The sequence below is a fragment of the Perca flavescens genome, chromosome 3 (genome assembly GCF_004354835.1).
Source record: "Perca flavescens isolate YP-PL-M2 chromosome 3, PFLA_1.0, whole genome shotgun sequence".
NCBI lineage: Eukaryota > Metazoa > Chordata > Actinopteri > Perciformes > Percidae > Perca > Perca flavescens.
Window position 1 is genome coordinate 19796216 of NC_041333.1, and position 26207 is coordinate 19822422.

At 41.9% G+C, this 26207-nt stretch overlaps 1 protein-coding gene across 2 annotated transcripts in view; it reads right to left on the bottom strand.

The window, feature by feature from the left end:
* fchsd2 (FCH and double SH3 domains 2) overlaps window positions 1-26207 on the bottom strand; it is a 76240-nt gene that overhangs the window by 5335 nt on the left and 44698 nt on the right. Inside the window, exons 9-19 of one of the 2 annotated variants that reach the window (XM_028572603.1) lie at window positions 24349-24471; window positions 23453-23548; window positions 22123-22197; window positions 12669-12785; window positions 12440-12544; window positions 7082-7171; window positions 6832-6894; window positions 2946-3080; window positions 2636-2719; window positions 2218-2395; window positions 1014-1234 (exon numbers count right to left, since the gene is read on the bottom strand). In XM_028572603.1, coding sequence (XP_028428404.1) covers window positions 1014-1234; window positions 2218-2395; window positions 2636-2719; window positions 2946-3080; window positions 6832-6894; window positions 7082-7171; window positions 12440-12544; window positions 12669-12785; window positions 22123-22197; window positions 23453-23548; window positions 24349-24471 — 1287 coding nt within the window. The remainder of the gene's footprint in view (window positions 1-1013; window positions 1235-2217; window positions 2396-2635; window positions 2720-2945; window positions 3081-6831; window positions 6895-7081; window positions 7172-12439; window positions 12545-12668; window positions 12786-22122; window positions 22198-23452; window positions 23549-24348; window positions 24472-26207) is intronic. The other variant, XM_028572604.1, reaches the window with a different exon arrangement.

Genomic DNA, 26207 nt, shown 5'->3' on the forward strand with positions numbered 1-26207 from the left:
GACTGAACTGACGAGACTACAATTAGACTCATCTTGACCTCAAGAATTAATTAGAGGCCAACATTTCAGTTGAACCTTGGCCTGATGGTGGAGCTGTAAACACAACATGGTCATTTCATCATCTCATAAAGTTAATATGGCTAACGTGTGGCCAGTATTTGGAGTCGTGTTTATGTCCACCTGATGAATGAAAGTGCAATATTCACTCTTTTTTTTTGCTCTGATTTTGGTCTCCACCAACTCCTGAGGGAATTATCTGGCTCACTCTCTGCTGTTTGCACCCAAAACTAACACTATGAGAGTGGTGAGAGTGAACTAAAACAGTTAAGTTGAGGCTGTTAAACCAAAACAACAAATCTAAAGATGCTTAACTCTCCATAGAGCTGAAGGGAACTGCAGAGTCGGGTGATGATTCTTTGGGGGTTTGTATGTTTGTATTTGTATGTATGTTAATGCAAAAATATTGGTTAGAGCAGCTTTGGTGGAGCACTAGGAATACTGTAACGAATACCTTACAGAAATATTGCTGGTTTACTAGTTTGACCTGCCACTACATACAACTTAACTGTGTCCGTGGCAGCAACCAGGAAGATTCAGATTTTTTTACCAATCTTTCCCCACATATGACTTAGACACTAAGAGTTGTTGTGGTGTGTGTTATGTCTACAGGCTTTTAGGAAGGGAGAGGCTGTTTCCTTCCTGTTGCTGAACCTCTAATAGGGCAGCACTCTGTGCCACAGATAAGACCTCTTTCTGTGATTGCAGTGCAGGATTTTTATCAGTTCTGAGCCACTGTTTGTGAACTCTGCCCTACTGATTGATCTACTGGACAACAGCCAGGAAGAGAGAGGGAGAGGGGGGAAAGTGGCACACTAGGCGACGGTATATGCTTGGTATTTCTGCACGGAGGAAAGACTGATAAGACCAAATTTCCAGCTCCCCAAGACTGAAGCGCTGTATATCTGTGTGTTACTCAAGTGGAAGTATGTCTCCGTCTGCATGCATCATCATACCTGTATGTCACCCAGCCCTCCTCCACTGGGCTCCCCATTCTCAGTCAGATCTTCGACCAGCACGGATGGGAAGACGCCCACCCGTCCGTTGAGCTCCCCCTCCCAGAAGCCATCGTCTGTCTGAGTGTCGCGGCTCAACAGGCGGATCACCGCTCCCTCGGAAAAGGAGAGTTCCTCGTCCGCCTGTCCGTCATAATCATAAAGTGCACGGACATACATCACTGCGGAGAGAAAGGAAGACAAAGAGAGAGAGAGAGCAATAAAATACACAGAAGGAATAATTATACTTGGGGAAATGTAGTTCCTTGTCTGCCTGGCCCTCATTGTCATACAGAGAAAAGTACACACCGCTGGAGAGAGGGAGAGTCAGAGAAGACAGAAATTATTAATAATTAGGTGACAGAGTTTTCCCATGTGCCTGGTCCAAGTATTCAGGTAGAGCTGACACCGTCGAAAGAGTGTTGGAGGAAAAAAGAAACTTGCAAAGAAAGCAGGTTATGAAAGAAGAATAAATGAGAAATAAAATAAAAAAATAAATGTAAGCCATCAACACCCAAAGTGCGTATGTGGATGCAACCAATAGTGATGCAGAAACAAGAGAGAGGGGGCACAAAGATAGTTCATGTTTGTGATAAAGCTCAGCTCTCACCCATTTTATTAAAGTGGTCTGCAATTTCAACCACTGGTGTTCTCTTTATAACCAATGTTATACAACTGTCTCGCTCTTGTTTCTGTTCCACTGAGTCACAGGAATGGCAGCGGCCAAGAAATCTCATTTGATGGTCTATGTGAAAAAACAATGGCCAACATATAAATGGATGAAAAAAAATCCAGAGGGACAAAGCTTGTGGAACCTGACCTACAACACTTTTTACTGAAAGGTGGCTCATATAGCCTTTAGGTTTTGCACTTACACTTCTGTTTATTACTGCAACCACACCAATACTTTTAACTTGTTTTACCCGGAAAGGTAGACAAACCCACTCTTGCTTATTCTAATAGCACACTGCTTTGCAAAATGAGTGTTGTTCACATTTAAAGTCCAGTGGAGCAGTAAAGAGAAAAATGCCTTAATCAGTGGCGCATAATAATCTCATTAGGGGAAGAAAACAATTAATTTACACTGGTACAACAGTTGTTCACTGAAACTCCTGGCATGCAGTTTAAGAATAATTTTCTATCATTGGGTTTACAGTGTACTTACTGTTTGTGTCTCCATTGATGCAGCCGGAGTGCAACTCTGGCTCGGTGGAATTGGACGAGGTGTGTGATCGAGCATCGAGTGTAGCCAGAGACTGGAGCATGCTCAGCAGACTGTTGGAGGTCGGAAACTGTAAGTATTTCTCTGGGACATAGCCCACGTGACCTGTCTTATTGCGAGCCTGGAAAAAACACACACACACACACACACACACACACACACACAAACTATGAAACAATGTACAACGGTAACATGAAAACATGCATGGCAGGAGAAAATTGAGCACCAAGGACACCATGCAAGGCTGTGAAACCAAACAGGGCAAACGCAACACACAGAGCTTATGAGATAATGCTTCTGTGGTTGTAACTGTAACCCTAAGGCACATCTGTGTGACCGCAACATGTGTATATGTGTGCACCTTGACCCAGTCCTCCATGTCTCCATCCTCAATGACCTCCAGCATCTCCTGTTCATCAATAGTTAACTCATCCGGCTGGGAGGCCTGCGGGAGAGGCACACCAACAGAGTTAAAGACAGAGAAAGTCGAGACATCATTAATTCATTTAAAAAATGCTTAAAAAAGGTAATGGTTATTTATGGCAGATTCGTCAGCATTTCACACTTCCTATATATGCAACATTGACATTCAACTCTGCTTTGTCATAGGATGCACCTGACTGTGTGTGTGGCCATTTAACCGCAGAGGAAAACTCTGTGTTGGTTTATACCTTGTATGAGTACAGGACTTTGCAGGTTAGCGGGTAGTTTCGGAGGGTTCCCGAAGGACTGGAGCTGCTGTCGTCAAAAACCTCCATGTTTTCTTCACACTCTTCTCCCTCCTCACGTTCCAAATCCACTGTGCCCTTTAACACACAAAAACAGCCAGATAAAGTCAAAACCTCTGATAACTTAACAAACAGGTGAATGGCGCCGAATAAAAAAAAAAGCACCATTCACCTTCAAATCTCCAGAGGGAAAAAAAAGTATCTAGTACTCCAGATCAAATACGAACACACCCTGTCTAAATACTTTATAATACCTCTTTAAATCGTTAAAGTTTGGCTAGATAGATGCAGTTCAACGCATTATAAAAAACTCACTTTTACACGACCTTCTGAATCTAACTCCTCATGTCCCGATGTGACGCCCAGCTAGGTGACTTGTTATGGCAGTATCTCTGTCTGCGTTGGCTGGTATGTACAGCTCCACCACTACACTTCACCGATTACAAGGTCTGTCCATTTAACAAAGGCTTTCACTTGTTACCTTCTCCCCTTCTTCCTGTGTGTTTGCACTCTCTCTGCTAGTGTCACAATTGAATCTATAGCAATGCTTACCTTTGCTTCCTGCCTGGGTTTCTCTGTCCTGCGTAATGTGGGTGCTACAGCTTTTAGAGACAGGTGAGGAAGGACTAATGTTTCATATGATGCAGCCCCTCCCCCTTTTGTTCCATGAGAATTTCACTGGCTTATATGAAGGCCATGTGATCTAGCTGGTAGAAAGATCCATCACACACAGCAAGTTGACCTGGCCATAACAACAGTGTGTGTGTGTGTGTGTGTGTGTGTGTGTGTTTGTGTGCGTGGGGCGCGTGTGCTTATCCATTCCCAAGTCATTGTGTGTAGTCATCAGATTTCTGTTGACACAGTAAACTCTACACCAATGCACAGAACAAAACAGTTGCAGTGTGTTCTGTATATCTCCTGGACATACAAATCTATTCCCTTGGGAAATAATAACCTACAGGTGAAATAATAACCTACAGGTGTAGTCCTAAGGAGTTTCCTTATAAAAATTAACACACTCTTATCAAAGCTCCATGATACTTTTGTCGCGTTACGTTACTCTTATCCACTTTACTGCATTGGTTTGAAAGTACACTGCACAGCCTCAGTGGCAAGCCCATTTCATCCCTAAAGAAAAATGCCTAGCATGTACTGTATGTCAGTAATAACCTCCCAAAAATATCACCAAAAATACATCTCAGTGTATGTACAGCTAAGATGCAGACCAATGAATGGACTATTTTATGATTCCTGGAGGTAATAACTGTGAAAGTGATATTGTAATGAAGGCAGTGGCTGCCTGAGGGACTTGAGGGTTCACGGCTTCCAGTATTTCATAGTTGTATTAATAAAGTTGAGTGGAATGAAGTAAGGGTCGAGGGAAGTGCCTGCTCTCTGATCTTATTGTTTTTCTTCACTCTCCTCTGCAAATTATTATTCACAGTCCATCCATCCTTCCTTCTCCCTCAGACGTTCGGCCACTTTTTGACCTCTCCCAAATCAGCAAACTGCTGTTAACACTCCCACCTACTGTTTTCCTCTCCTTTATCTTTCTCTCTTCATTTCCCTTGTTGCACCTTGTTATTACAATCCCTCTTTCTTCGCCGCTGAGTCTCTAAAAACTCCAGTACACTCCCACAAAAAAAAAATCAACTGCAACAAACTGCTGGTCTAATGCCTGAATACTCACTGTGCTTCCTGGTCTGTTCCTTTAATGACACCCATGTCAGGTGGAGGACTTTTCAGCAAGTCTAGCCTCCAAATGATTTATCTTATAAATAGGGCGAGGGGAAATTGGCAACTTTTAAAAACAAGGACTCATAAATAAAATGCAAAAATTCACACATCGCTACATAACTACTTGCAGATAATTGAGTATTTGGAAATGTCTAAACACAGTTCTTTGTTTCGGTCACCATTTTGTCTGTGCAAGTAATTGTTTTTTACAGTATACTGCGGCCTTACAGTATGCTCTTCTATGCTCTATGCTGTTTTTCACAATCCTCCGTCTCTCACCTCTGCATCCAATTTTACTTCAACATTATCACTCTGACTCTACTCCCTCCTCACCTCCTCATCACACCACCTCATTTTTCTCAGCTAACTCCCCCTCCTTCTTCTCTTCTCCTTCACTAATTGTCACTCCAACACTCCTTTCACTGCACAACTCCTTCCATCATTCTTTCTATCCATTTCTCTCTTCCTAGATTGCCCTCATTCCCCAGACTTTCTCTCACTTTCTCACACTATCTCTCTATCTTTCTCTCTGGTGTTAAATGCGAGCTGCAATATCATGTGAGCAGAATGTCAAGTGCTTTCAATGCAGCAGACCGACTATGTTTAGTCTTGTTGACAGACACACACAGACACACAGACACAGACACACACACACATACACACAGGCGTCTCCAACACAAAGTCCCGTGTGGGATTACACTCCTAGTCCGGCGTACATACACTCTCCTCCCCTCACATATACCCAGTGGAGAGCCAGAAATAGCAGACACAAATGCACAAACATAAATGCACATAAATATCCACACACACACACACACACACACACACACACACACACACACACACACACACACACACACACACACACACACACACACACACACACACACGGAGGACACAGCATACGTATATGGCTGCAGTATTGATTGTATATACCGTAATTAAAAGCTACATTAAGTTGACTGGAAGCAGTGGGAAACCAGCCTGGTTATGTCCAAAGGTAACCCAATCACCTCTAAAGCTCACTAAATAAAATAATATCTTGTTGGTTAAATGCATACAAAACATGTACTGGTAGCGGATTTTCTTTTACCTTTGTACAGAGCCAGGCTAGCTGTTTACCCCTGTTTCTAGTCTTTGTGTGAAGCTAAGCAGCTCTCAGCTTTAGCTACATATTTAGCGAGCAGATATTAGAGTGGTATCAATCTTCTAATTTAACTCTCACCACGAAAGCAAATAAGTGTATTTCCCATAATTTAAAACTATTTGTTTGCAGTGGAATGCTGTATAGGGTAGGAGGTGGATTCCTTTCCTGAACTGCTGATTCCCTGAGTATGTACACTTGCTCACAATTCAACGAGGTGATAAAAAAAATCTGTATTCATGCCAATAAAGCCTGGGGGTCATTAAATTAAAACTGCCAGTTGTGTGAGGACTACTAGTGTTGCAATGGGGAAGTGGGGCATTTTAAGAGGCTGTAACTGGCGTGACAGTTGATTAGGCAGCAGGGCTTATGGCAATTATCTTGCAATTTACATCATTCAGGAAGTGATTTGTCAAGAGAACTATTCTAGTTGGGTGGTTTTGACTTCTAATGAAATAATAAAGATTGAAAAGCCTTAGATTATGAGTCAGTGCCTTGGAGTTCGGAAGGTAAATGAGAGGATGGTAGATATATGACTTACATACATTGACACATTTCAGTGGTCTTGTGGTGTTCATTTGAAGTGGGTAAAAGAGGCACCATGCATGTGACACAAATCAGCTACGAACTATGTTGTGTAGTAAAACGGTACTCTTCTACTTTGGATTTGTAGGTGTGAGATTTGCACTTTCCAGCCAAGTCAAAAACTGTTGCGACTTTGAGAATTGCTGATAAAAAAGAATCATGTATGTATGTACTGTATTTATTTACAGTATGTGTTGGCATACTGGTAGTCACATTAAGGTTCATGTTATGTCATCAGTTCTGTTGTTCATTAATTCCTCCAATGGTTTCAAATTTCATTAATAACCTTTCTGTTTTTGTGAAAACAGAACAAGTTTTCTGGCTTGGCGAGAAAACACCAACATACGAGGGGAGGTGTCTCACCGACAGTGAGGGATCGTGGGAAGTGTAGTTGGCCCAACGTTCATTCTCCAGCTCCTCCATCACCTACACCATGCACAGAGAGAGCAGGGGGATTTATACACATATCACGCACACGCACACGCACGCACGCACACACACACACACACACACACACACACACACACACACACACACACACACACACACACACACACACACACACACACACACACACACACACACACACACACACACACTATATAAAACCTACCTGGTTCATGGCGCTCTTCAGCCAGGTATCCACAGCAACCCCCACTTGCCGCAGAAGGTCCAATCGAGCCTCAGCTTTTAACTTTATTGTCTTTAGAGAGAGGTGTTAGGTATGTTAGGAACATTAAATATATCACTGGCTTAAACAGTTTCACTTGCATTAGTCTTGAAAAACATGTTTCATTGGCCTAATTATAGACACTGTGACACTAACTGTGAGCCCATATCACTAAAGTTAGCCTGCTAAGTAATGTTATAATGACTGATAGGAATGATGGACACAGCTAAAATAAGCGGTCGTACAAATAAAAAATAATTGCAATTTTAATTAGAGGTAAAATCCTACAACGTTTCACTGTGGGTCAAGATTACCAGCAGGCTGCTTACACCACACAGACATCATTACTAGGACTACATTTGGTCTACAGGTTGCAAAAGTGCCACACCCTCTGCTTTATATTCAGTCGTTAATGGCAACCTCTTTCTGTTTTTAGCCATGATGCTGAAACAAAACAAATACAAGGCAATAACAATATAATGACTTATAGCAAACATTACTGTATACAGTTAGCACTGAGATAGGAGCCATTTCTCATATATAATTGGTTGTTAATCCATGATCTCTGGTCTGTAGTCATGATACACCTCAATGCACACAGCAATATTTTTTTAAATGATTTGAAGTTGAACCTCGTAGCAATCAAATATTATTTTTTCCTTTCAGCTGTATTACATCACATGCCACACAGTTCAGTGACAGAGAGGATATGAACTGGATTTGCGCTTCAAAATGTGCCGTGTAGTCTCATAAATGGCAAATCATCAAAAATGGCTGCACGTTCTTTTAATGAGCTGTGAACACTGGACACGTGCTGTGTTATTTCCTAATGAGACAATATGATCAGGCTATAACCACCAGTAGGAACCCCCTGAGATTTACATTGATTCTGCCTCGCCTCCTCAACTCTCTTTCATCTCTGATCCTCTCTTTTTTTTCCTGCTTTCTATCACAGTTTTCATCAATTTCCTCTCTCATTACCCACGTCTTTCCTTTCTCACCGATGCTGACAGAGCAGATTGATAGCTAATAGCTCCTTCCCACAGAGACGTGCAGTCAGAAACACACTATCAAGACAGACTTCCCGGCTTTGATCAATAAAGACCTGAGCCCCTTAAGTGCATCCATTTTTTTTCTTTCCATTAGCAGCGCCCAACAAATGCTAAAGGTTGCTGTTGGACCATAAACATAGCAGACTTAAGGGGAGAAAAGTTAAAACAATGGCCTATACATGTTCAGCCATCTGTGCAGCAGTAGTTGAAGTCAATAGAATAAGACGCCAGTGGTGTGAGTACCAATCACTGGTGGATAGATTGTACAACCTCAGACCGACACACAGTCCGGCAGCTCTAATCAATAAAACAGACAGAAAGGTAGACGGAAATATAGATGGAGAGATAGACAGGCAGCGAACTACTGCAGGAAAACTCAGCTGTGTGGCTATAACTAATATTGAGCTATTCTAAATCATGGGACCACCTTTTTTATATTACATTTGGTTTTACAATGACTCACATGGAAGCAGACATAAAATATGAATTCTGCAGAGCTGAAAAAGATGACAACAGCTGAACTTGTTGAGAAAAGCAATGACACAGTGAAGATTTGAAATGACAAATTTTAAGAAGCTACATACTGAGGAAACTAACTGGTCTTGTGTTTCTACCGATATGATATGTGCACTATTTTAATAACCAAAGATATGCTACACTTGAACACGCCCCTACGATTGTGTCTATGCTCTTATTACCAAAGGTGTGCCTAGTATATGAGTAGATATTTCCAATCAATTTATCAATCCTTATTAGTTTTGTATGCTTGTGCTGGAAAGCACAATCTTGTCTCTGTCTTGACGCATCTTCTGTCTGAAGCATTTTGATGCCACGTGTTAATGAGGCCAGATTGGCTGGTGGAGCCAGTTTGAGAACAGCCTTCAACAGCTCATTAGTATGGAGACAGAATCTTTCCTCAACTGCTCTCACTCTCCCATCCTCTAAGAACTCCTTAGAAAGAGGAAAATAGCAGAGAAGAGGTAAATTATCATCTAATATCAATGAGGGGAATTTCAGATGGAACGTCTGCTTTATTTCAAAGTATGCTACAAGAGAGAAAAGACAAAAACAAACATGCAAGATAGTGTATATAAAAGATAATAGATCTATTTTTGTATTCGCCCGTTGGTAGAAAGCGTAATTGCATAGATTTGTCTGTGAGAAGAATACAATACAATAATCTGTATTGACTAAAGGTAATTCTGGATGGTCCTTAATTTTCATAAAATGTTATATATATATATATATATATATATATATATATATATATATATATATATATATATATATATAAAAAATATAAACACCTTCCTTCACACACCCTCTGAGAATATCATGTGTATCACTTTATCCTTGATTTCCCTCCATCTCTGAAGCATGTTGTTCTATTAATAAAGAAAGCTCCACTACAGTACACACAGCTAGCCTGGGGCACACTGTCATTATATATAATTTATATAAGAATATATAAAATGATATGTTCTGAAAAATATTCACTTGACTTTTATCACAGCATGTATAACTTAATCATGCTGATTAATTTGGTTAGGGTAATAGCTATTCTAGTAATTTCAGGGAAAGACATGCACCGCCTCTAGTTCCAGTATCCAGAGTCTTTTATCAAGCACTCAGCCAGAGGCCATGAAATCAGATGTTTGCAGAGAGCACAGAATACATAACTCTACAGTTTCTTTCGATGTTTATTGATTCCATTCAGAGAGGAGAAAAAGAGGATCTTCTGAAGATTGAGGAGTGTACTGTAGATTGAGGAGTGTACTGTAGAACACTGCAGGATAGGTTCAAAGGCATAAAGCATTTACACTGTTTTCTTTCTTTTAGTCTTTCGCTCCCTTCCCTAATTTGTACATTTAGAACAGGGGAGACATTTGAATTTTAGTCTTTTGTGACCATATTACAAGAACTTAAATTCCACCTTACTCTTCCCCCATAATGATATGAACACTACTCAATCCAACATACTAATGTGTCTAGTTTTCTCCATAAAGGCAACAAGCTCTCTGGCTTTTAAACATATTCTTAAAATAGTCATGGCTAATAAATAGGTCTGCAAGCCTTTAAAAGTTGTATATGAATCAAGGCGTGTTTTCAATAAAATATTGAGGTAAAAAAAAATAATAATTATGGGACAAGACAATAAATAAAACCTATAAAGTCTCTAAACATTGTATCTTTCTCACAGATTCCCCCACAGATTGACATGCAGTAAACAGTCACATTTTAAGCACAGACTGCATCGACTACAAACATTGATTTTGAAACTCAGATGGCCATCAAAGCCAGATTTTATCACAAGCAAATTAGGCAATTTATGAATCATTAGTTCATGAGGACAGGTAGTGAGACCAGTTATGCTATCAGTCTTTCCTACTGGCATTACAGACATAATGCTTCTGAAACACCAATGAGCATTTCTCCACTGAGTACAGATGCTTCAACAATATATTTTAATTCCCAAATTCACTGTAATTATTTATACATTTCTTCATGTTATTGCTTATAAGGGTCAGAAAAGCCCACTGCAACATGTTTGATGGGATGATGGTGACAAGATTTCATGAAAAAGGAAAGAATGAAGCAATCGCTATCCAGATAATGCTGTAATCAAACCTGTGTAATGTCTTTTGTAGCGCTTTCACTCCCTTTATATTTCTGTGATAAGAGCTCTGTGCTGAAGCCATTTGTACCAAATTATCTCATAAAATATTCATCACCTTACACAAGGTAATGCTGGCCTGGAAGAGCAAAGCATAGCAGACAGACAGTGTGAGTGACAGAAGAGAGAGAGACAGAAACAGAGAGGAAGAGAGAGAGAGGAAGAGAGAGAGAGGGTTGGGTAGGAAAGATGTAGTGTTGTTGCATGTTTGCACTTTGTGATAAAAAGACTATTACTATTATATTGTAGAAAGTTAGATCACATGCTACTTATAGTGTTGCTCAAATATTCTTGCAGTGTACGGTCAACTTAAATACCTAGCAAAAGGTAGTATATCTATCAATAAGAGCAGTACCTTTACATACCAATAATGTGCAAAACCACCTTAAGGGATAAAGAAAAGTAGTGAAAAGTGATCGCACGTAGAGGTAAGATCAGAAATGAAATGTTTTTTATAAACCTGACAGCAGAGGGTGCCAGATATGTAAAAGCCTGATCAGAAAGCAGTATGGAGGCAAAGAGGTAGCAGGGAAAGAAAGAACAATGTAGTGAAGTGAAGTAAGTGGTGAAATTGAAAAACAGAGATGAAAAGCCAAATGGAGTTGACAGATGATGCAGTGACCTCATTCATACTGTGACAGGTTGAATCTGTGAAAACCAATACATAAATGATAGATATCTCTGCAAGTGGAAAGGCTGAGTGGTGTAGAAAGACAAGAGAGGGAGTGTGAACATAAGATGAGAAAGAAAAGGAGGCAGAAGCGGAGGTGAAAGACAGAGGAATTGAAGAAAAAGCCAAAAGAACAATAAATCTGGGTTAGGGTTAGGTAGTCTCTCATAGGTCAGATCTCTAGATGATATCAGAGCTGTGGGGATAACTGGGCTTTGTGGATAACAATGGTCGAATAACTTGAATGATTTGACATCTCCTGCGATGTGAAAGGTGTACTGATCGATCACGGGCCATGTTTGTTGATGGTTATAGCACCCTGCTGCGTCAGCTGTTCAGATCGGCAGACTGAATGCTAACTGCCATTGTTTGAATTCAAAATATTTACCAAATAATTAGTCACTCAGCCCAAACACTGGTTAGAGGAAATATGAGTCAGAATTGAATTGTATGTTGCCACTGAAACAGAGCGCTTGATTTCAAGACTAATGCTGCATTGATGTCACGGCAGGAAGTGAGTCTAAGTCGATATGCAACATTTACTACTTCTGCGTCAATCTGTACCACAAATTTTACAGTGTTTTTTTTAGGGAAAAATACACACTCCCCTTTTTTCCCTTAAACACACCATTCTGGGCCCCTGGTTAGCTCACCTGATGGAGCGGGCACCCATATATAGAGGTTTACTACTTTTACTCAAGTTTGTTTATTCAAGGTTTGTTGTAGAATAATCATTCTTTTTATTAAATTTCAGATAGAGGAAACCTCTATCCATCCGTTCTCCATGGAGCACCCAGACGAAACCCATAAGAACATAGGGAAAAAATGCAAATTTAACACAGAGAGGTTCCAGTTTAAATGCAAAGGGAACATTTATTCTCTCTGTTCCCAATGTGAACACATACCTCAGCTTTGCGTATGTTTTCTTTGGTGTCTTCTATCTTCAACTCCAGATCTAGTCTGCCCTGCTCGGTGGGGGGCAATCCATGGTTCTCGCACTCCTCCAGACGCTAAAAACCCCCACACAGAAACACATAAGTTTAATGTAACAATGTGTGAATGTGTGCTAAACATATTGTTTGGTATTGTCTAAAATGGCTATATGTGACGAATGTGAGCGTGTGTCCATCTTACTCTCTTGTAATGGATGATATTCTTGTGTTCTCTGGCCACTCTGGTTGCCCATTTCCTCGCCTCCTTGTTCAGACTGTGCTCCTCCGTCGTCCCCGTCTCCGACTCCAGCTGACGACTCTAATATAGACAAACACACAAACGCACGTACATACATACATACCAGACAGGCATGGGTAAACACACACATATACCCAGCCCAATACACACAAACACAAGCATGGCAGGGAAACACACACATACACAAGTGCACACATAAGTACACCGTCGGTGGTAACGGCACAAGGTGTGTGATATGCAGAAGCTGTTAATTGAGCTAAAGAAAGTGTGAGAGAAAGATTTCCTTCGCACATAATTAATACAGCGTGTTGTCATCATCCTTGAACAAAATTGCTGCTATTAAAACCACATGTGAAAGAGCATGAGTGTGTGATTGTGTGTTTTTGTGTGTTCTATCAAGTGAGAGAGCATGAGGTGCACGTCAACAGGTCTTTAAAAATGTTGTTTTACATATAAAAGCAGCTATGTGGGCCTTCCACATCAATTATAAAAATGTGGCAATTTTACTTCAGAAACTGAAGTATTAATGTGTCTAAGTCCACAGTTTACACACCTAGTTACTAATCAATTACTTACCAACGACACAGCCAGCATACATTTTATCTTAAACATTCTTACTATGAGTCATGGGATCCTCTATGAATGCACTTTTTTTTTTCCATATAGTTTTTTCAAAAATTAGCAATTGTCACTTCCAACTAAAACAAACTGAGCCTCAGGATGTATATACAGCACATTCCGTGTCACTGATGTGTGCTCACAGACCTGAAAGGATGGGTTTCCCACAATCTGATAATAGAAGCTTGTTAGCTACACTACAGTACAGGATAATTTTAATTGCAAGTTTCCATGCACATCATATCTATTAATTATGTGCCGCTTCAGTAACAAAAAGGGCATAAATCTGGCTAAGTACAGGTGTGAAACGAAGAGTATTACATGGGAGATTTACAGCTTAATTACATTCAGGCAAGGGAGGGAGTTAAGGCAGGGAGGCAGAAAACTAGATTTGAACAGTGGCTATGAACTGACATACTGCAAAGAGAGCTAAGTAAATTGGGCCTTGATAGTTTATTAGTATAGTTTCAATAGAGTAAAAAGAGTGAATAACGATTTCTTGCCAGCATTCACATGTTGCGAGGAAAATGTGAACACTGGCATGCAAAACACTTTGAATCTTCTCCTTGTATGTTACCTTTAAGTGCTATTCTGATGCTGTTTGTTTAGATTCCTCATTCTGTATTTCAGCTTTGTAAAGCATAAAGCATGCTGGTAAGCTCCTAAAAAAGTCCGGGAGCACCTTAGACCGGTTACACACTGCACGCGTCGCGCGAGCGTGTCCGTTTATATTTCGGCTCCCATGTTAACAGGTTAGAGCTTACACACTGCCGGCGTGAGACGCGCGTCCTGAGACGCATGCCTGCTAGAAATAGAAGCAACGCCTATTTTTCGCGAGCGAGCGTGTTGGAAGCGTTTCCAGGCAAAATAGAATAGGAAAATATGTTTATATGTGTAATGATGAAGTGTGTAAGCTCATCAATAAAGAAGCAGGTTAACTCATGTTGGGCTAGCTAATCTTTATTAATTATTACCGTTCATGACATGGTGTCAGAAGTGGTTGACTGGACGCCTACAAAGCTGTAATGGCAAAGCTCGGACCACCAGAACCGTTTGACTTCACCCGCCCAGCGGACTGGCCGATGTGGCGCCGTCGCTTCGATCGCTTTCGGGTGCCGTCGAAGCTGGACAGGGACAGCGGGGAAGTGTAGGTCAACACGCTTCTCTATGCCATGGGAAGGGAGGCAGAGGCAATCTACGACTCTTTTGTGTTCAATGAGGACGAGCACTCGGACAGCGACACGGAAAGGATTAATCCAGCGCTCGACTATATCACGGTAATGGACAAGTTCAACAACCATTTTGTCCCTAAGCGCAACGTGATCCACGACAGAGCATGCTTTCATAAGCGGGTACAGAAGCCCGGAGAGACCGTTGAAGCCTTTGTCAGAAGCTTGTACGAGCTAGCACAATACTGTGAGTTCAAGGAGACTAAAGATGAACAAATTCGAGACAGAATTGTCATTGGCATATCGGACAATGATGTTTCTCAAAAGTTACAACTTGAGCCAGATCTCAAACTGGAGAGAGCTATTCAGGTAGCCCGCCAGAGCAAACAGATCAAAGAGCAGAACGTGAGTTTGCGCACGGACTGTGCAGTGGACGCTGTGAGACAAAGCAGACGGCAATTCCATGCTAAAATGGGCACCAGTGACGGACAATGGCGGAGAAAGCAGGAACATGGTGAGTCAAAGCAAGCAGTTGCCTGTTTACGCTGCAACAGGAACCATGGGAAAACACATCCCTGCCCAGCTAAGAACAAAAGATGCAGAAAATGCAATAATTTGGGACATTTTGAAGCAGCTTGTCATACTAAAATGCTAAAAGAGGTTGCACTAGAGTCAGATTCCACAACAGACAGAGGGGACACATTTTTCCTTGGAGCAGTACCTAAAGCTACACCAGATATAATTGAGCAACCAGATTCTGAAAATGAGTGGCTGGTGGATTTACCTGTGAACGGCAGCACAGTGGAATTTAAGATTGACACAGGGGCAGACATCACGGTAATGTCAGAGACCGCGTTTCACAGACTGCCACAGAGCTCAAGACTGGTCACTGTAAGAGGAAAACCTAACATCACCAGTCCAGGTGGTAAAGTGAAGAGTATAGGTAAGTTCCTGGCCACAAGTCAGTACAAGGGGCAGAAATACCGCTAATGGGTAACTGTCATAAGGGGCCCATACTCTCACAACCTGCTGGGGCGGAGTGTTGCCAAGAGGATGGGACTGGTAATGAGAGTTGATGGCATCGACACAGTCATGCTTGGCGATGTGTTTGGGGACATTGGTCTGCTCAAATGTGACCCTGTCAAAATTGAACTGAAAGCCGATGCTGAGCCATACACTCTGTCGACGCCACGGCGTATCCCCTTTCCCCTTCTGTCGAAAGTCGAAACGGAACTGCAGCGCATGCTAGCCTTGGGCATAATAGAGGAGGTCACGGAGCCCACAGATTGGTGCGCCCTGATGGTTCCTGTGGAAAAGAGGAACAAAGACCAGGTTCGGGTGTGTGTGGATCTCAAACGACTGAACAAGGCAGTTAAGCGGGAGAGATTCATCCTGCCAACGTTGGAAGATGTTGCTCCAAAGCTGGCTGGAGCTAAGGTCTTTTCTACTCTGGATGCTTCATGCGGATTCTGGCAGATTCCCCTGGACACTAGCAGCCAGAAATTCATAACACCTATAGGCAGATTCTGTTTCCGGCGGCTGCCATTTGGGATAACTTCGGCCCCAGAAATCTTCCAAACACAGATGACTACACTGCTAAAGGGCCACGAGGGGGTTGTCGTGGTGATGGAAGACATACAGATTTTTGGAGGGACCAGGGAGGAACATGACACCCGCCTAAATGCTGTTCTGAGGACAATAAGAGACAGTGGCTTGAAGCTCAATAAAGCCAAGTGCCATTTTGGCAAGTCGGAAATACAGTACTTTGGACATGTCATTAGTGCAGAGGGCATGAAACCTGACCCTAACAAAGTGAAAGCTATCACGCAAATGCCAAGCCCCACCAACGTTGAGGAGCTCCGTCAGGTTCTTGGCCTTGTTAACTATGTCGGGAAGTTCCTGCCAGACCTCTCCACGAGGCTGCATCCTATTTCTGGCCTGCTCAGGAGAGAAAGTGAGTGGGTTTGGGGCGAAGTGCAAGAACAGGCGTTTAACAAAGTTAAAGCAATGCTTGTGTCAGCTCCTGCACTGGCGTATTACGATGCCAACCGGAAAACTGTGATAAGCGCAGATGCAAGTAGCTATGGCTTAGGAGCTGCATTATTACAGCAACATGAGGGCGAGTTAAAGCCAGTGGCATTCTGCTCTCGCACGCTGTCTGACTCTGAGAAGAGATACTCTCAGATAGAGAAAGAGTGTTTGGCGGGCGTGTGGGCATGTGAACGGTTCACACGTTATGTGCAGGGCATGGACAGTTTCCGTCTACAAACTGACCACAAACCACTGGTGCCCCTTATAAACACATACGACTTAGACAAAACCCCTCCAAGGTGCCAAAGACTCCTTATGCGCCTTTTAAGGTTCCATGTGGTCGCCGAGCATGTTCCTGGGAAACAGCTGGTCGTCGCTGATGCCCTCTCCAGAAGCTCTCCGTTACAGGAGATGGGTGAAGGGAGTACCGACCACGAGGTACAAGCATATGTCGAGTCAGTAGTAGCCAACACACCAGTGTCAGCACAAAAACTTCATGAAATCCGTGAAGCCACGTAGCATGACAAGGAGCTGCAAACGGTCATGGGTTTTATCAGGAAAGGATGGCCACTGAGAGCAACACTGCTCCCGTCTCTGCATGGATATTACTCTGCAAGGGCACAACTCTCAGAAGCGGATGGGTTAGTGTTATACCAGGACAGACTTGTCATTCCGGCTGCACTAAGGTCTTACGTGCTGAAACAGCTGCATGAGGGACACCAAGGACTGACAAGGTGTCGAGCTCGGGCCAGGATGTCAGTTTGGTGGCCGCGCATCAGTTCAGAGATAACACGGACCGTGTCCGAATGTGAATTCTGCATTAAAAATAAGCCCACTCAGAGGCGAGAACCCCTCCTTACAACACCTTTACCGGGTGGCCCCTGGCAGCGCATCGCTGCAGATTTGTGTGAGCTGGAGAGGAAGAATTATCTTATTGTGACTGACTACTACTCTCGGGATATTGAAATAGCTCACCTGTCTACAACATCTAGCCGCCAAGTTATTGACAGGCTTAAAAGCATGTTTGTGAGATGGGGAATACCGCTGGAGCTGGTGAGCGACAATGCCACACAGTTCACGTCCGCAGAGTTTCAAGACTTCAGTCAGAAGTATGGGTTTGTACACACAACCACTAGCCCTCATTACCCCCAAGCGAATGGTGCTGTGGAGCGGGCCGTTCAGACTGCTAAGCATGTCCTGAAGCAGCCTGACCCATATCTAGCTCTCATGTGCTTCAGGGCGACCTTGAGTGCCGCTACTGGAGTGAGCCCAGCTTTACTCATGGCTGGCAGAGACATCCGTACTACTCTGCCTGCGCTTGAAGGACGACTGCAAGTTACTCCGGTCGATAGGAACCAAGTCCAGGAAAAGGACATCCAGACCAAGACGGCTTCCAAGTTCTTCTATGATCGTCGTCACTCTGCACAAGCACTTCCTGACCTACACCCTGGGCAGGACGTCAGGGTGAAACTTGACAGTGATAATGGCTGGAAATCCTCTGCTAAGGTCGTTAGCAAGCGTAAGGAGCCACGGTCTTACTTGGTGAAGATGGCAAACGGGGCAGTGATGTGATGCAACAGGAGACATCTGCTGGTTGTCCCAGAGCCGGTCAATCCAACGGACCAGAAGCAGCTGCAGTCTGCGGGTCCTCCAGTGCAGCTGCCCAGCAGTACCCTGACTGTGGCCAGTCCCGGACACAGTGACAATTCCTCCGATCAGAGTCAAATAGACCCAGCTGCGGGGTGTGCTTCACAGCCTTCAACTCCACGCAGAGCAGTGCTGGTGACATCCAGGGGGCGGGAGGGGCGGGAGGTCACATAGGTATAGAGATGCCTAGTTGCATAGTGCAGTTTCACTTCACACTTCATTTCTTCTGTTCTATAGAGTTTGTGTGCTAAAGTAAAAGAATAACGAGTATGAGACTGTGACTGTTAAACTAATATGACATTCGGTAATATGTTAAATGTATGTTATTAGTACTTATTTAGACCACATGTGATGGGAATTGGAATGCAGAAATTTGTTTAAATATGAGTTGACACTCAATGTGGTGATGCTGAGGTTATATAGCAACCACTCAAGGACTGTTCAACACATCCACATAGGAACAGCAACTATCGAGGGAAGAATAATCCCTACGTTGCTGTGGACCGAGGGCAGTCTACCCCAGGGTCCTAGAGTTAAAGACTGTTAAGTTCACGATTACTGTTCACATGATGAGATGTGTATCTCAGGTTAAGAAGTGTAGTTCACCCACGTTAAGGGGGAGATGTAATGATAAGATACTGCAGGCCACCGTAGTCGCGGTGGGACGTCATCAGTGTGCGTCGGGAATGAGTAGGCAACAAGTGTGTAAACTCATCAATAAGAGAAGCAGCAAGAAGCAGGTTAACTCATGTTGGGCTAGCTAATCTTTATTAATTATTACCGTTCATGACAATATGTCATTTAGACACGAATGCATATTAATAAATGACATCTTGATGTTTGAAAGTCTAGGTTTTGACATCAATGTAGATATAAATGTAATACAAAATTTCAGAGAAAATATTTTCAAATGTTGCACTGGTCATACAGAACGAAATATTCTGTAACATATTTGCAGTCAATACTGCCGATGTTGTCTTGCTTTAATCAAATCAGTAGGCTATAGGCTATAAAGGGTAGTAGGATAGGCTACGATAACAACGTGAGTGACGGTCCAACATCAGATAGGCTGTATAGGCTCTTTACAGCTACACAGACAGCCCACTTACCCATTTTTCAGAGTTTGAATCTGTCAGCACTATGTCCCGAGATCAGCCCTCCCTGTACCTAGCAGTGGGAGCAGCGCCGCGTCAGACACGCTTCTGGTGTGTAGGACACAGAAAAATCCACGCAGCTGACACGCAGCTGACACGCAGCTGAGACGCAACAGAAACGCCACGCTCGCGAGACGCGTGCAGTGTGTGACCGGCCTTACAATGTTCTGCTGGTCAATGTGATATTATAGGGCATTAAGTGACACGGTGCAGTACAGTACAAAATCTTTTTTTAATTTGTATTTTTTATTATTATGATGTAGTGGGGACCTTTAGCAAATAAGACATATGGTAATCAGATTGCATTCTAAATGTGTTGATGTGTCAATGCCAAATTGACACAGGTCCAAATGATAAGAGGCTAAATGATGTCTAGTCAGCCTGCCAGCTCAGGGAAATGTTACATACAGTGAACTTAAAATGGTGTGATCATACTGTACTTCAATAACAACCTCCACTGTCATAATAACAGTCATTTAGAGGACGGTATAGAACAACTGTGTTATTCTGAAACCACAGGGATGAAGGGGTGAGAATTAACTTTCAAAGTGTAGTCATCTGTGTGACTGGGAAGTACTGTATATGCTGGTAGGAAAGTTTAAAAGTCCAAACCCTGGGGCCTTGTTGTGGGAAGGCTCCCCTCACTCTAAACACTTGTTGTAGGTCTTTATCATTATATAAAGCAAAAATGACCCAAAAAAGCTCTAAACCCAATGATAGTTTTGTCACTGTAAAAAGCTACTACTGTCTTTTCTAATGCATCATTACAAATGTCATAGGCTGCCATTGTTCTCTCTTGCCAGAGCTTGCAGAGACATACTGCTGTCTTGACTAATATAATACATCACGTTGTACAGCACCTGTATCACACTTCATGGTGGCTGATTTGAGTTGATTTTGGTGTGGTGGTTTGGAAAGGGTGAGCTAACACAGAATCTAACAAAGAAAATATACACACACAAACAACAAAAAGAAAAAAGAAAACAAGAACAGAGATGGTCATTCTGCCTGAAATGACCATATTATATATAGTATAGTGATATTTCAGAAGATGATGCAACAGCAACAAGGTTACGGTATCCGTTGTGTTAAGTCATGTGCTGGGACTGCATTGCTCACCAACAGATGACAGTATCAAAGCATTGTATTACTGTGGAGCCACTGTCATAACTGGTATTCAGTAATCCAGCAAGTACGGCTCCCTTGTTTCATTATGGAGCAAATAGACCATGCTGGGTATAAGAAAACTTAAAGTAAACAAAGATAATGAATACAATAATTAGCCCTCATTTTACTGTCTAATAAACAGGTTTACAGTTTACAAACAGTCAAGAATTTGAGCAGCAGGAGGGTAGAAAACTCCTCCGTCTAATAGCAATGGCTTATTTTGGAACCAGATCACAGGAAACATTGGTTTATAAGTTTCATATACAAACTGTAAATTGGGGAAGACTAGTTCTACGCACCTATTACTGTTATGAACTTCAACACAGCTACACGTTAGAAACACATATTCCTCAGTATGGCTGTGTGTGTGTGTGTGTGTGTGTGTGTGTGTGTGTGTGTGTGTGTGTGTGTGTGTGTGTGTGTGTGTGTGTGTGTGTGTGTGTGATAGTTCTTTTTGAGCAAATTAATTTTCTTGTTGTGGTCTTGTGAGGTTTCCTGAATAAATAAAGCTTAACTAACTAACTATTTGTCTAATAACCTATCCAAATGGCACCACTAGGGTAATGGTGGGTAGATAGGGTGGGATAGGTTGGAAGAGTCATAATAATAGAAGTACGAGTTCATTATGTATCAAATAAGAAACATGTCTGGTCTGATCCACAACTAGTAATTCAGAGCATCACACATATTTGTCAGCTTTATTCTTATTTATTACACCAGCAATGGGCATGATGTCAGAGGGGTAGTTGCAGCCATGCTGGTTATGCTGCAGAATGTAACAGGCATGGTGATTGTACTATGACAAACCGACATAGGGATTCTGATAACCTGTCCTTGCAATAACTTTTACAGTAATTACATGAGGGAGGAACATCCACCCTTGAATATGTAACATACACATAGCTCATAGTCTTGTGTAAAAAGACTGTGTGTCATTACTGACTAGACAAGTTGCTATGGCTACTGTATACTACTTTCTGTTTGGGAAGAAGGATGGGCCCACGCTACAAAGGATAAGACTGTAAAGGTTATTCTAGTTGACCTACTGTCTTCTGCAGTCAATCAAGGTTAAGTCATGAAAGAAAGCACCATCCACCTTAGCGCTCCATACTCAAGCAGTCTAGGGCATCTTTTGAGGGAAATGGTTATGTATAGTAACCACAGTGCCATGATCACAGGCAGATTGCCCCTTATCGATTTAGAGTATGCATAACCCAATCCGTTTTCAACATTATATGTCATTTATTCATATACATTTGATATATTTACAATATGTTTGATATGCCAGAGTGATCATTAAGTGTACTAAATGCAAAGACGTGTGCCTGTCCACAAACAGCAGTCATTAGTTAGAGAGTTACTTGCTCAGCAGTCATACATACAGTACATAGAAATTCATAAATTACCAGCATCACGCAAAATGTCAATCATAGTACCAGATGTTAGAGTTGAACTGGATTATTATGTAAAAGATTTGCCAAGGCATTGTAAAGCAATACATGAGCGTTCAAGGTAATGTCATAAGGACAGAGAGATAAATAAATAGACGTAGCCGATCCATGTTTTGTGTCGTGAATGAAGATGAAGAATGCTAACAACAGTTAAGACTACCTGTGCCAGGGTCATTCTCATGGCACTGACGGGCGACGGCTCAATGTCCACCAACTGCTGCACCGAGCTCAGAGTCTGGCACACACACATACACACACACACACACACACACACACACACACACACACACACACACACACACACAAGCAGCCACGCATCCACACACCCAAGAGCAGCAGTGCAAGCACACAGACACACAAATACAGGGAGGGGTTAATGGAAAGAAGGTTAGGGAAAAATGTTAGCAAATGTTGAACAGGATTAGGAAGACACAGGGAAGGAATAGCACATTGTCATTGAGAGAAGTGTTACCAGTTTATGTAATAAAAGGAAAAGATCAGAGAAGGACAATTTGGCTGAACACAGTGAGAGAGAAAGTGGAAGAGGGAAAGAAGCTGAGAAACAAGAGAGCACAAAATGACTCATACACAAGAGAAAAGGATAGCTATAGTGGAATTAGGGCCAATGTCCATCGGGAGACATCTCTTTTTGTGCCAGCAAAAAGTCCCCAGAGGGGTGAGACAGCATGATTCCCACTGCTGCATTTTGATCACACAGACTTGAGATCAATTTACAACTATTTGAAATATTTTTAACATTCAGCAACCACTTCAATTAAAAGAAATAAGTTATGCGACTTATGTAAATGATGAAAAGATGCTAGGACTACAAAGAAGAGCTCCCAGTAGACACATAACATTTGGTGTTAAAACGATTAATATTAGAACACAGAGTAGATTCATGCTTCTATCTTGCTGTCACCAGAACACTAGTTAACTGGACAACTCCATCCTGAATAGTTCAAATAAAAAAATCTCCAAAGGCTGGAAACAAAACCGCAAAAGAGAGAATAAGAACGATCAGAGCTTTGGCTCCCTCTGATTTCCAGCTCTCAGACCCAGTTGTATTAAGGGGATTCTCTCAAAATCATAAGAATAAAGGTACATGAATTCAACTGAGAGGCTGATAACCATCTGTGTGTGTGTGTGTGTGTGTGTGTGTGTGTGTGTGTGTGTGTGTGTGTGTGTGTATGTGTGTGCAATATTTAAAAATCGTTAATTATTTATTAGTTGTTTTTTTAATTACATTTATATCTGCATTTATGTCAAAACCTGGAGACTTTCAAACATCAAAATGTCCTTTATTAATATGTATTTGTGTCAAAATGACATATAAATATCTTTTTGTATTGTATTTTGCCTGGAAAACGCTTCCAAAAAATAGGCGTTGGTTTTATATCTAGCATGCACACGTTTTTGAGACGTGCGTGTCACGCCATGCAGCAGATATATGAATACTGTGGATGTGTGCGCAGCTATGTGTGTCTCACCATGTCACATTCGCTGGGCTGGAACTGAAAGTCATGTGCTTTGTGAAACACTGGGTTCTCCTGCATGAACAACTGCTGGTTGTACTCTTGAATTATCTGAGAGAAAGACAAAGGGAGAGAGTGAATAGTTTCTTGCTGTGAAAACTTGTCAATTTTGAATCCATTGTAACCTGAAACTTGTTACAGCTGCCTTTCAAGCCTACAGCGGGTGAGTATTTCATATTCATACGTAGATTTTGGGTTTTATATTTTGCCTTTCACTTTAAATGGCATCCATGCCAGGCCAAAGAGCTTGTGAGTTGGGCTAGGAGTCAAGTACCTTTAAACATTGAGCTCAGCTGTTCTGCCAGCTAGGCTGCTGTATTGATAAAAACAAAACGCAAAGTGGTGTTTAAGTTATAAATCCATCATACTCCCTTTGAGAATTGTTTCAGTTTAACTTGGACTAGACTGCAAGCTTTACACAGACACACAAACAGAAGAAACAAGACATTACAAACATTCAAGGCATTTGCTTTTATTATGTAGTGACTCAGTACATCATATTGTTTCTTATATACTGTGTTTTAGCATTTGTCTTTTGGTTCCCTTAGAAATGTATGGTTAGCATTCCTCAGTTTGAATTTGTTTTTTATTAAAATGCAGTTTGTGAACAATGTTTCCAAATGCCAATCCTAGGCACAATTCTGTAATGTAACGTAAGAAGAATAGTGCCTAGTTACAACAAATGTAATCAAAATGTCAAGGTGTCCCATTCATTTCACAGAAGAAATACAATATGTCAAGAAGATGGATGGATATTCTCCATAGTATCTGTTTTGAGAACAAAAAAACACTTTAGTACTAAATTACAAATGAGTACATGAGAGCTGTGTCTCTCAACACATCTGACTCACCCTGGTAGATTTGTCCAACAGGAATTGGAAGGTGTTGTGTGTGGCTTGGGAGGCTTCTAGCTCGGTATGACTCAGCTCTACCAGGTAGTCTTTCACATGCTCATAGATCCTGCCATCCAAGGCCTAGAGGACAGAGAGAGAGAGAGAGAGAGAGAGAGAGAGAGAGAGAGAGAGAGAGAGAGAGAGAGAGAGAGAGACCAGAGGTCACAGTGAAGAATGGATTAATTCAATGTTACTCCATAATCCTTAATAATCAAGTAGAGAGTACTAGAGAATCAGGAGGAGACATGTGACGGGTCACTGAATGTTTACGGTCACACCTCCATGCACAATAATGCCTTATTACTCGCCATCAAAATTACAGCAGTCATTTATCCACAACTGTTTTGTATGTGGGAGCCTGGCAGTAACTGTTTTTGAGCCTGGAGGAATACTTAACCTTCATGGAAGATGCACTAGTTTGTTTGTACTTTTGTTGTAGGCAAGTTCAAACCAGTAGTCAAACCACACAGGCGTTTAAACTTGTGTTGCCTAATTAGACCTCTTCTCAAGACATTGTGGGCGTGTACAGACTGCGATTGATTGACAGCTCCCTCACTTTCCTGTTAGTTTTGATTTTTTTTATGAATTTAAGAGAGTGAGACAAACAACGACAGGAAGAAAAGAAACTGAGCAGATGTTTTCATTAGACAGCTTATCATTAGAGGTGGATTCTGATGCACCGATATTAAGACATTTTAATGGAGTATGCTGTCCAAATGAACAGCCTTTCTATGGGGAGCTGGGGTAGTGCTGCCAAGCTGTAGGCCACGCTGCCAAACAGACAGATCAGACAGAAAGGAAAGAAAGAGAGAGAGCAGCTAATGGAGAGGAAGAAGAGGTAAGAGGGGAAGAGTGAACATTTGAAACAGACATGAGTGTATTGGAGGTGTGTGTGTGCGCGTGTGTGAAGTGTTCTTTGGATAGCGTTCTCGCAGCTGCAGGGGAAGGTGAAGGGGTTCGGATTCCAATTCAACAAAACACACACACACACACACACACACACTCTCTCTCTCACCACATTCAGTAAACTTACAAAAACATTTTTTTTCTAAAATGCACATAACACCAACAAAAGTAGCATTTGCACACACACAACACAGACTTATAAAACAATGGGAAACAAACTAGGAAATGATGTCATTAAGGGTGGGTTGTTGGCTGACTTCTTTCTAAATGTTCCCTCATCACTCTGATCATTTCCTCCTCCCCCTTTCTTCTCTTCCTCCCCTGCTTTTTTTTTACATTTTTTTATCCATTTACGGTAGTGTTGACTTGGAGTGAGTCAGCTTCCAGAAAAAGCCCCGTCCCCATACCGTGGTCAGTGTGTATTTGGGGGTTGAATGACTGCATCAGCCTGAACAATAAGTACAGCACAGTGGACCAGCAGATGTGTCGGTGTTAGTGTGTGTCTAGCAGGGGATTTTAAAGATTGACAGTTAGAGCATCGACTGCTAACAGCAGAGGGAGATGTGGAGCAGTCTGTTCCTCCGCTGCCCTTTAACTACAACTGTCGCATTGACAAGGACAGCAGAGCTCAGTGTAAGATATATGTTATTCCTGGAGCCACAGTCAGTACTTGAAATGCAGATCTAAACAAGGCATTTAATTACAAGACTCCTCAACCCTCATATCTAGAAATATCATATCTATCACATTCAGTTCATTATCTTCTTCTATATGGTTGGAGATTAAAGACAAAAAAAGGTATTTCACTCCCGTAAAGTTACCAATCTGTAACATGTCTGAATATTAAACTTTAGAAGTATATTTCCCTATTCCAAAATGTCCTCACATGGCTGTATCCAATGAATAATGTT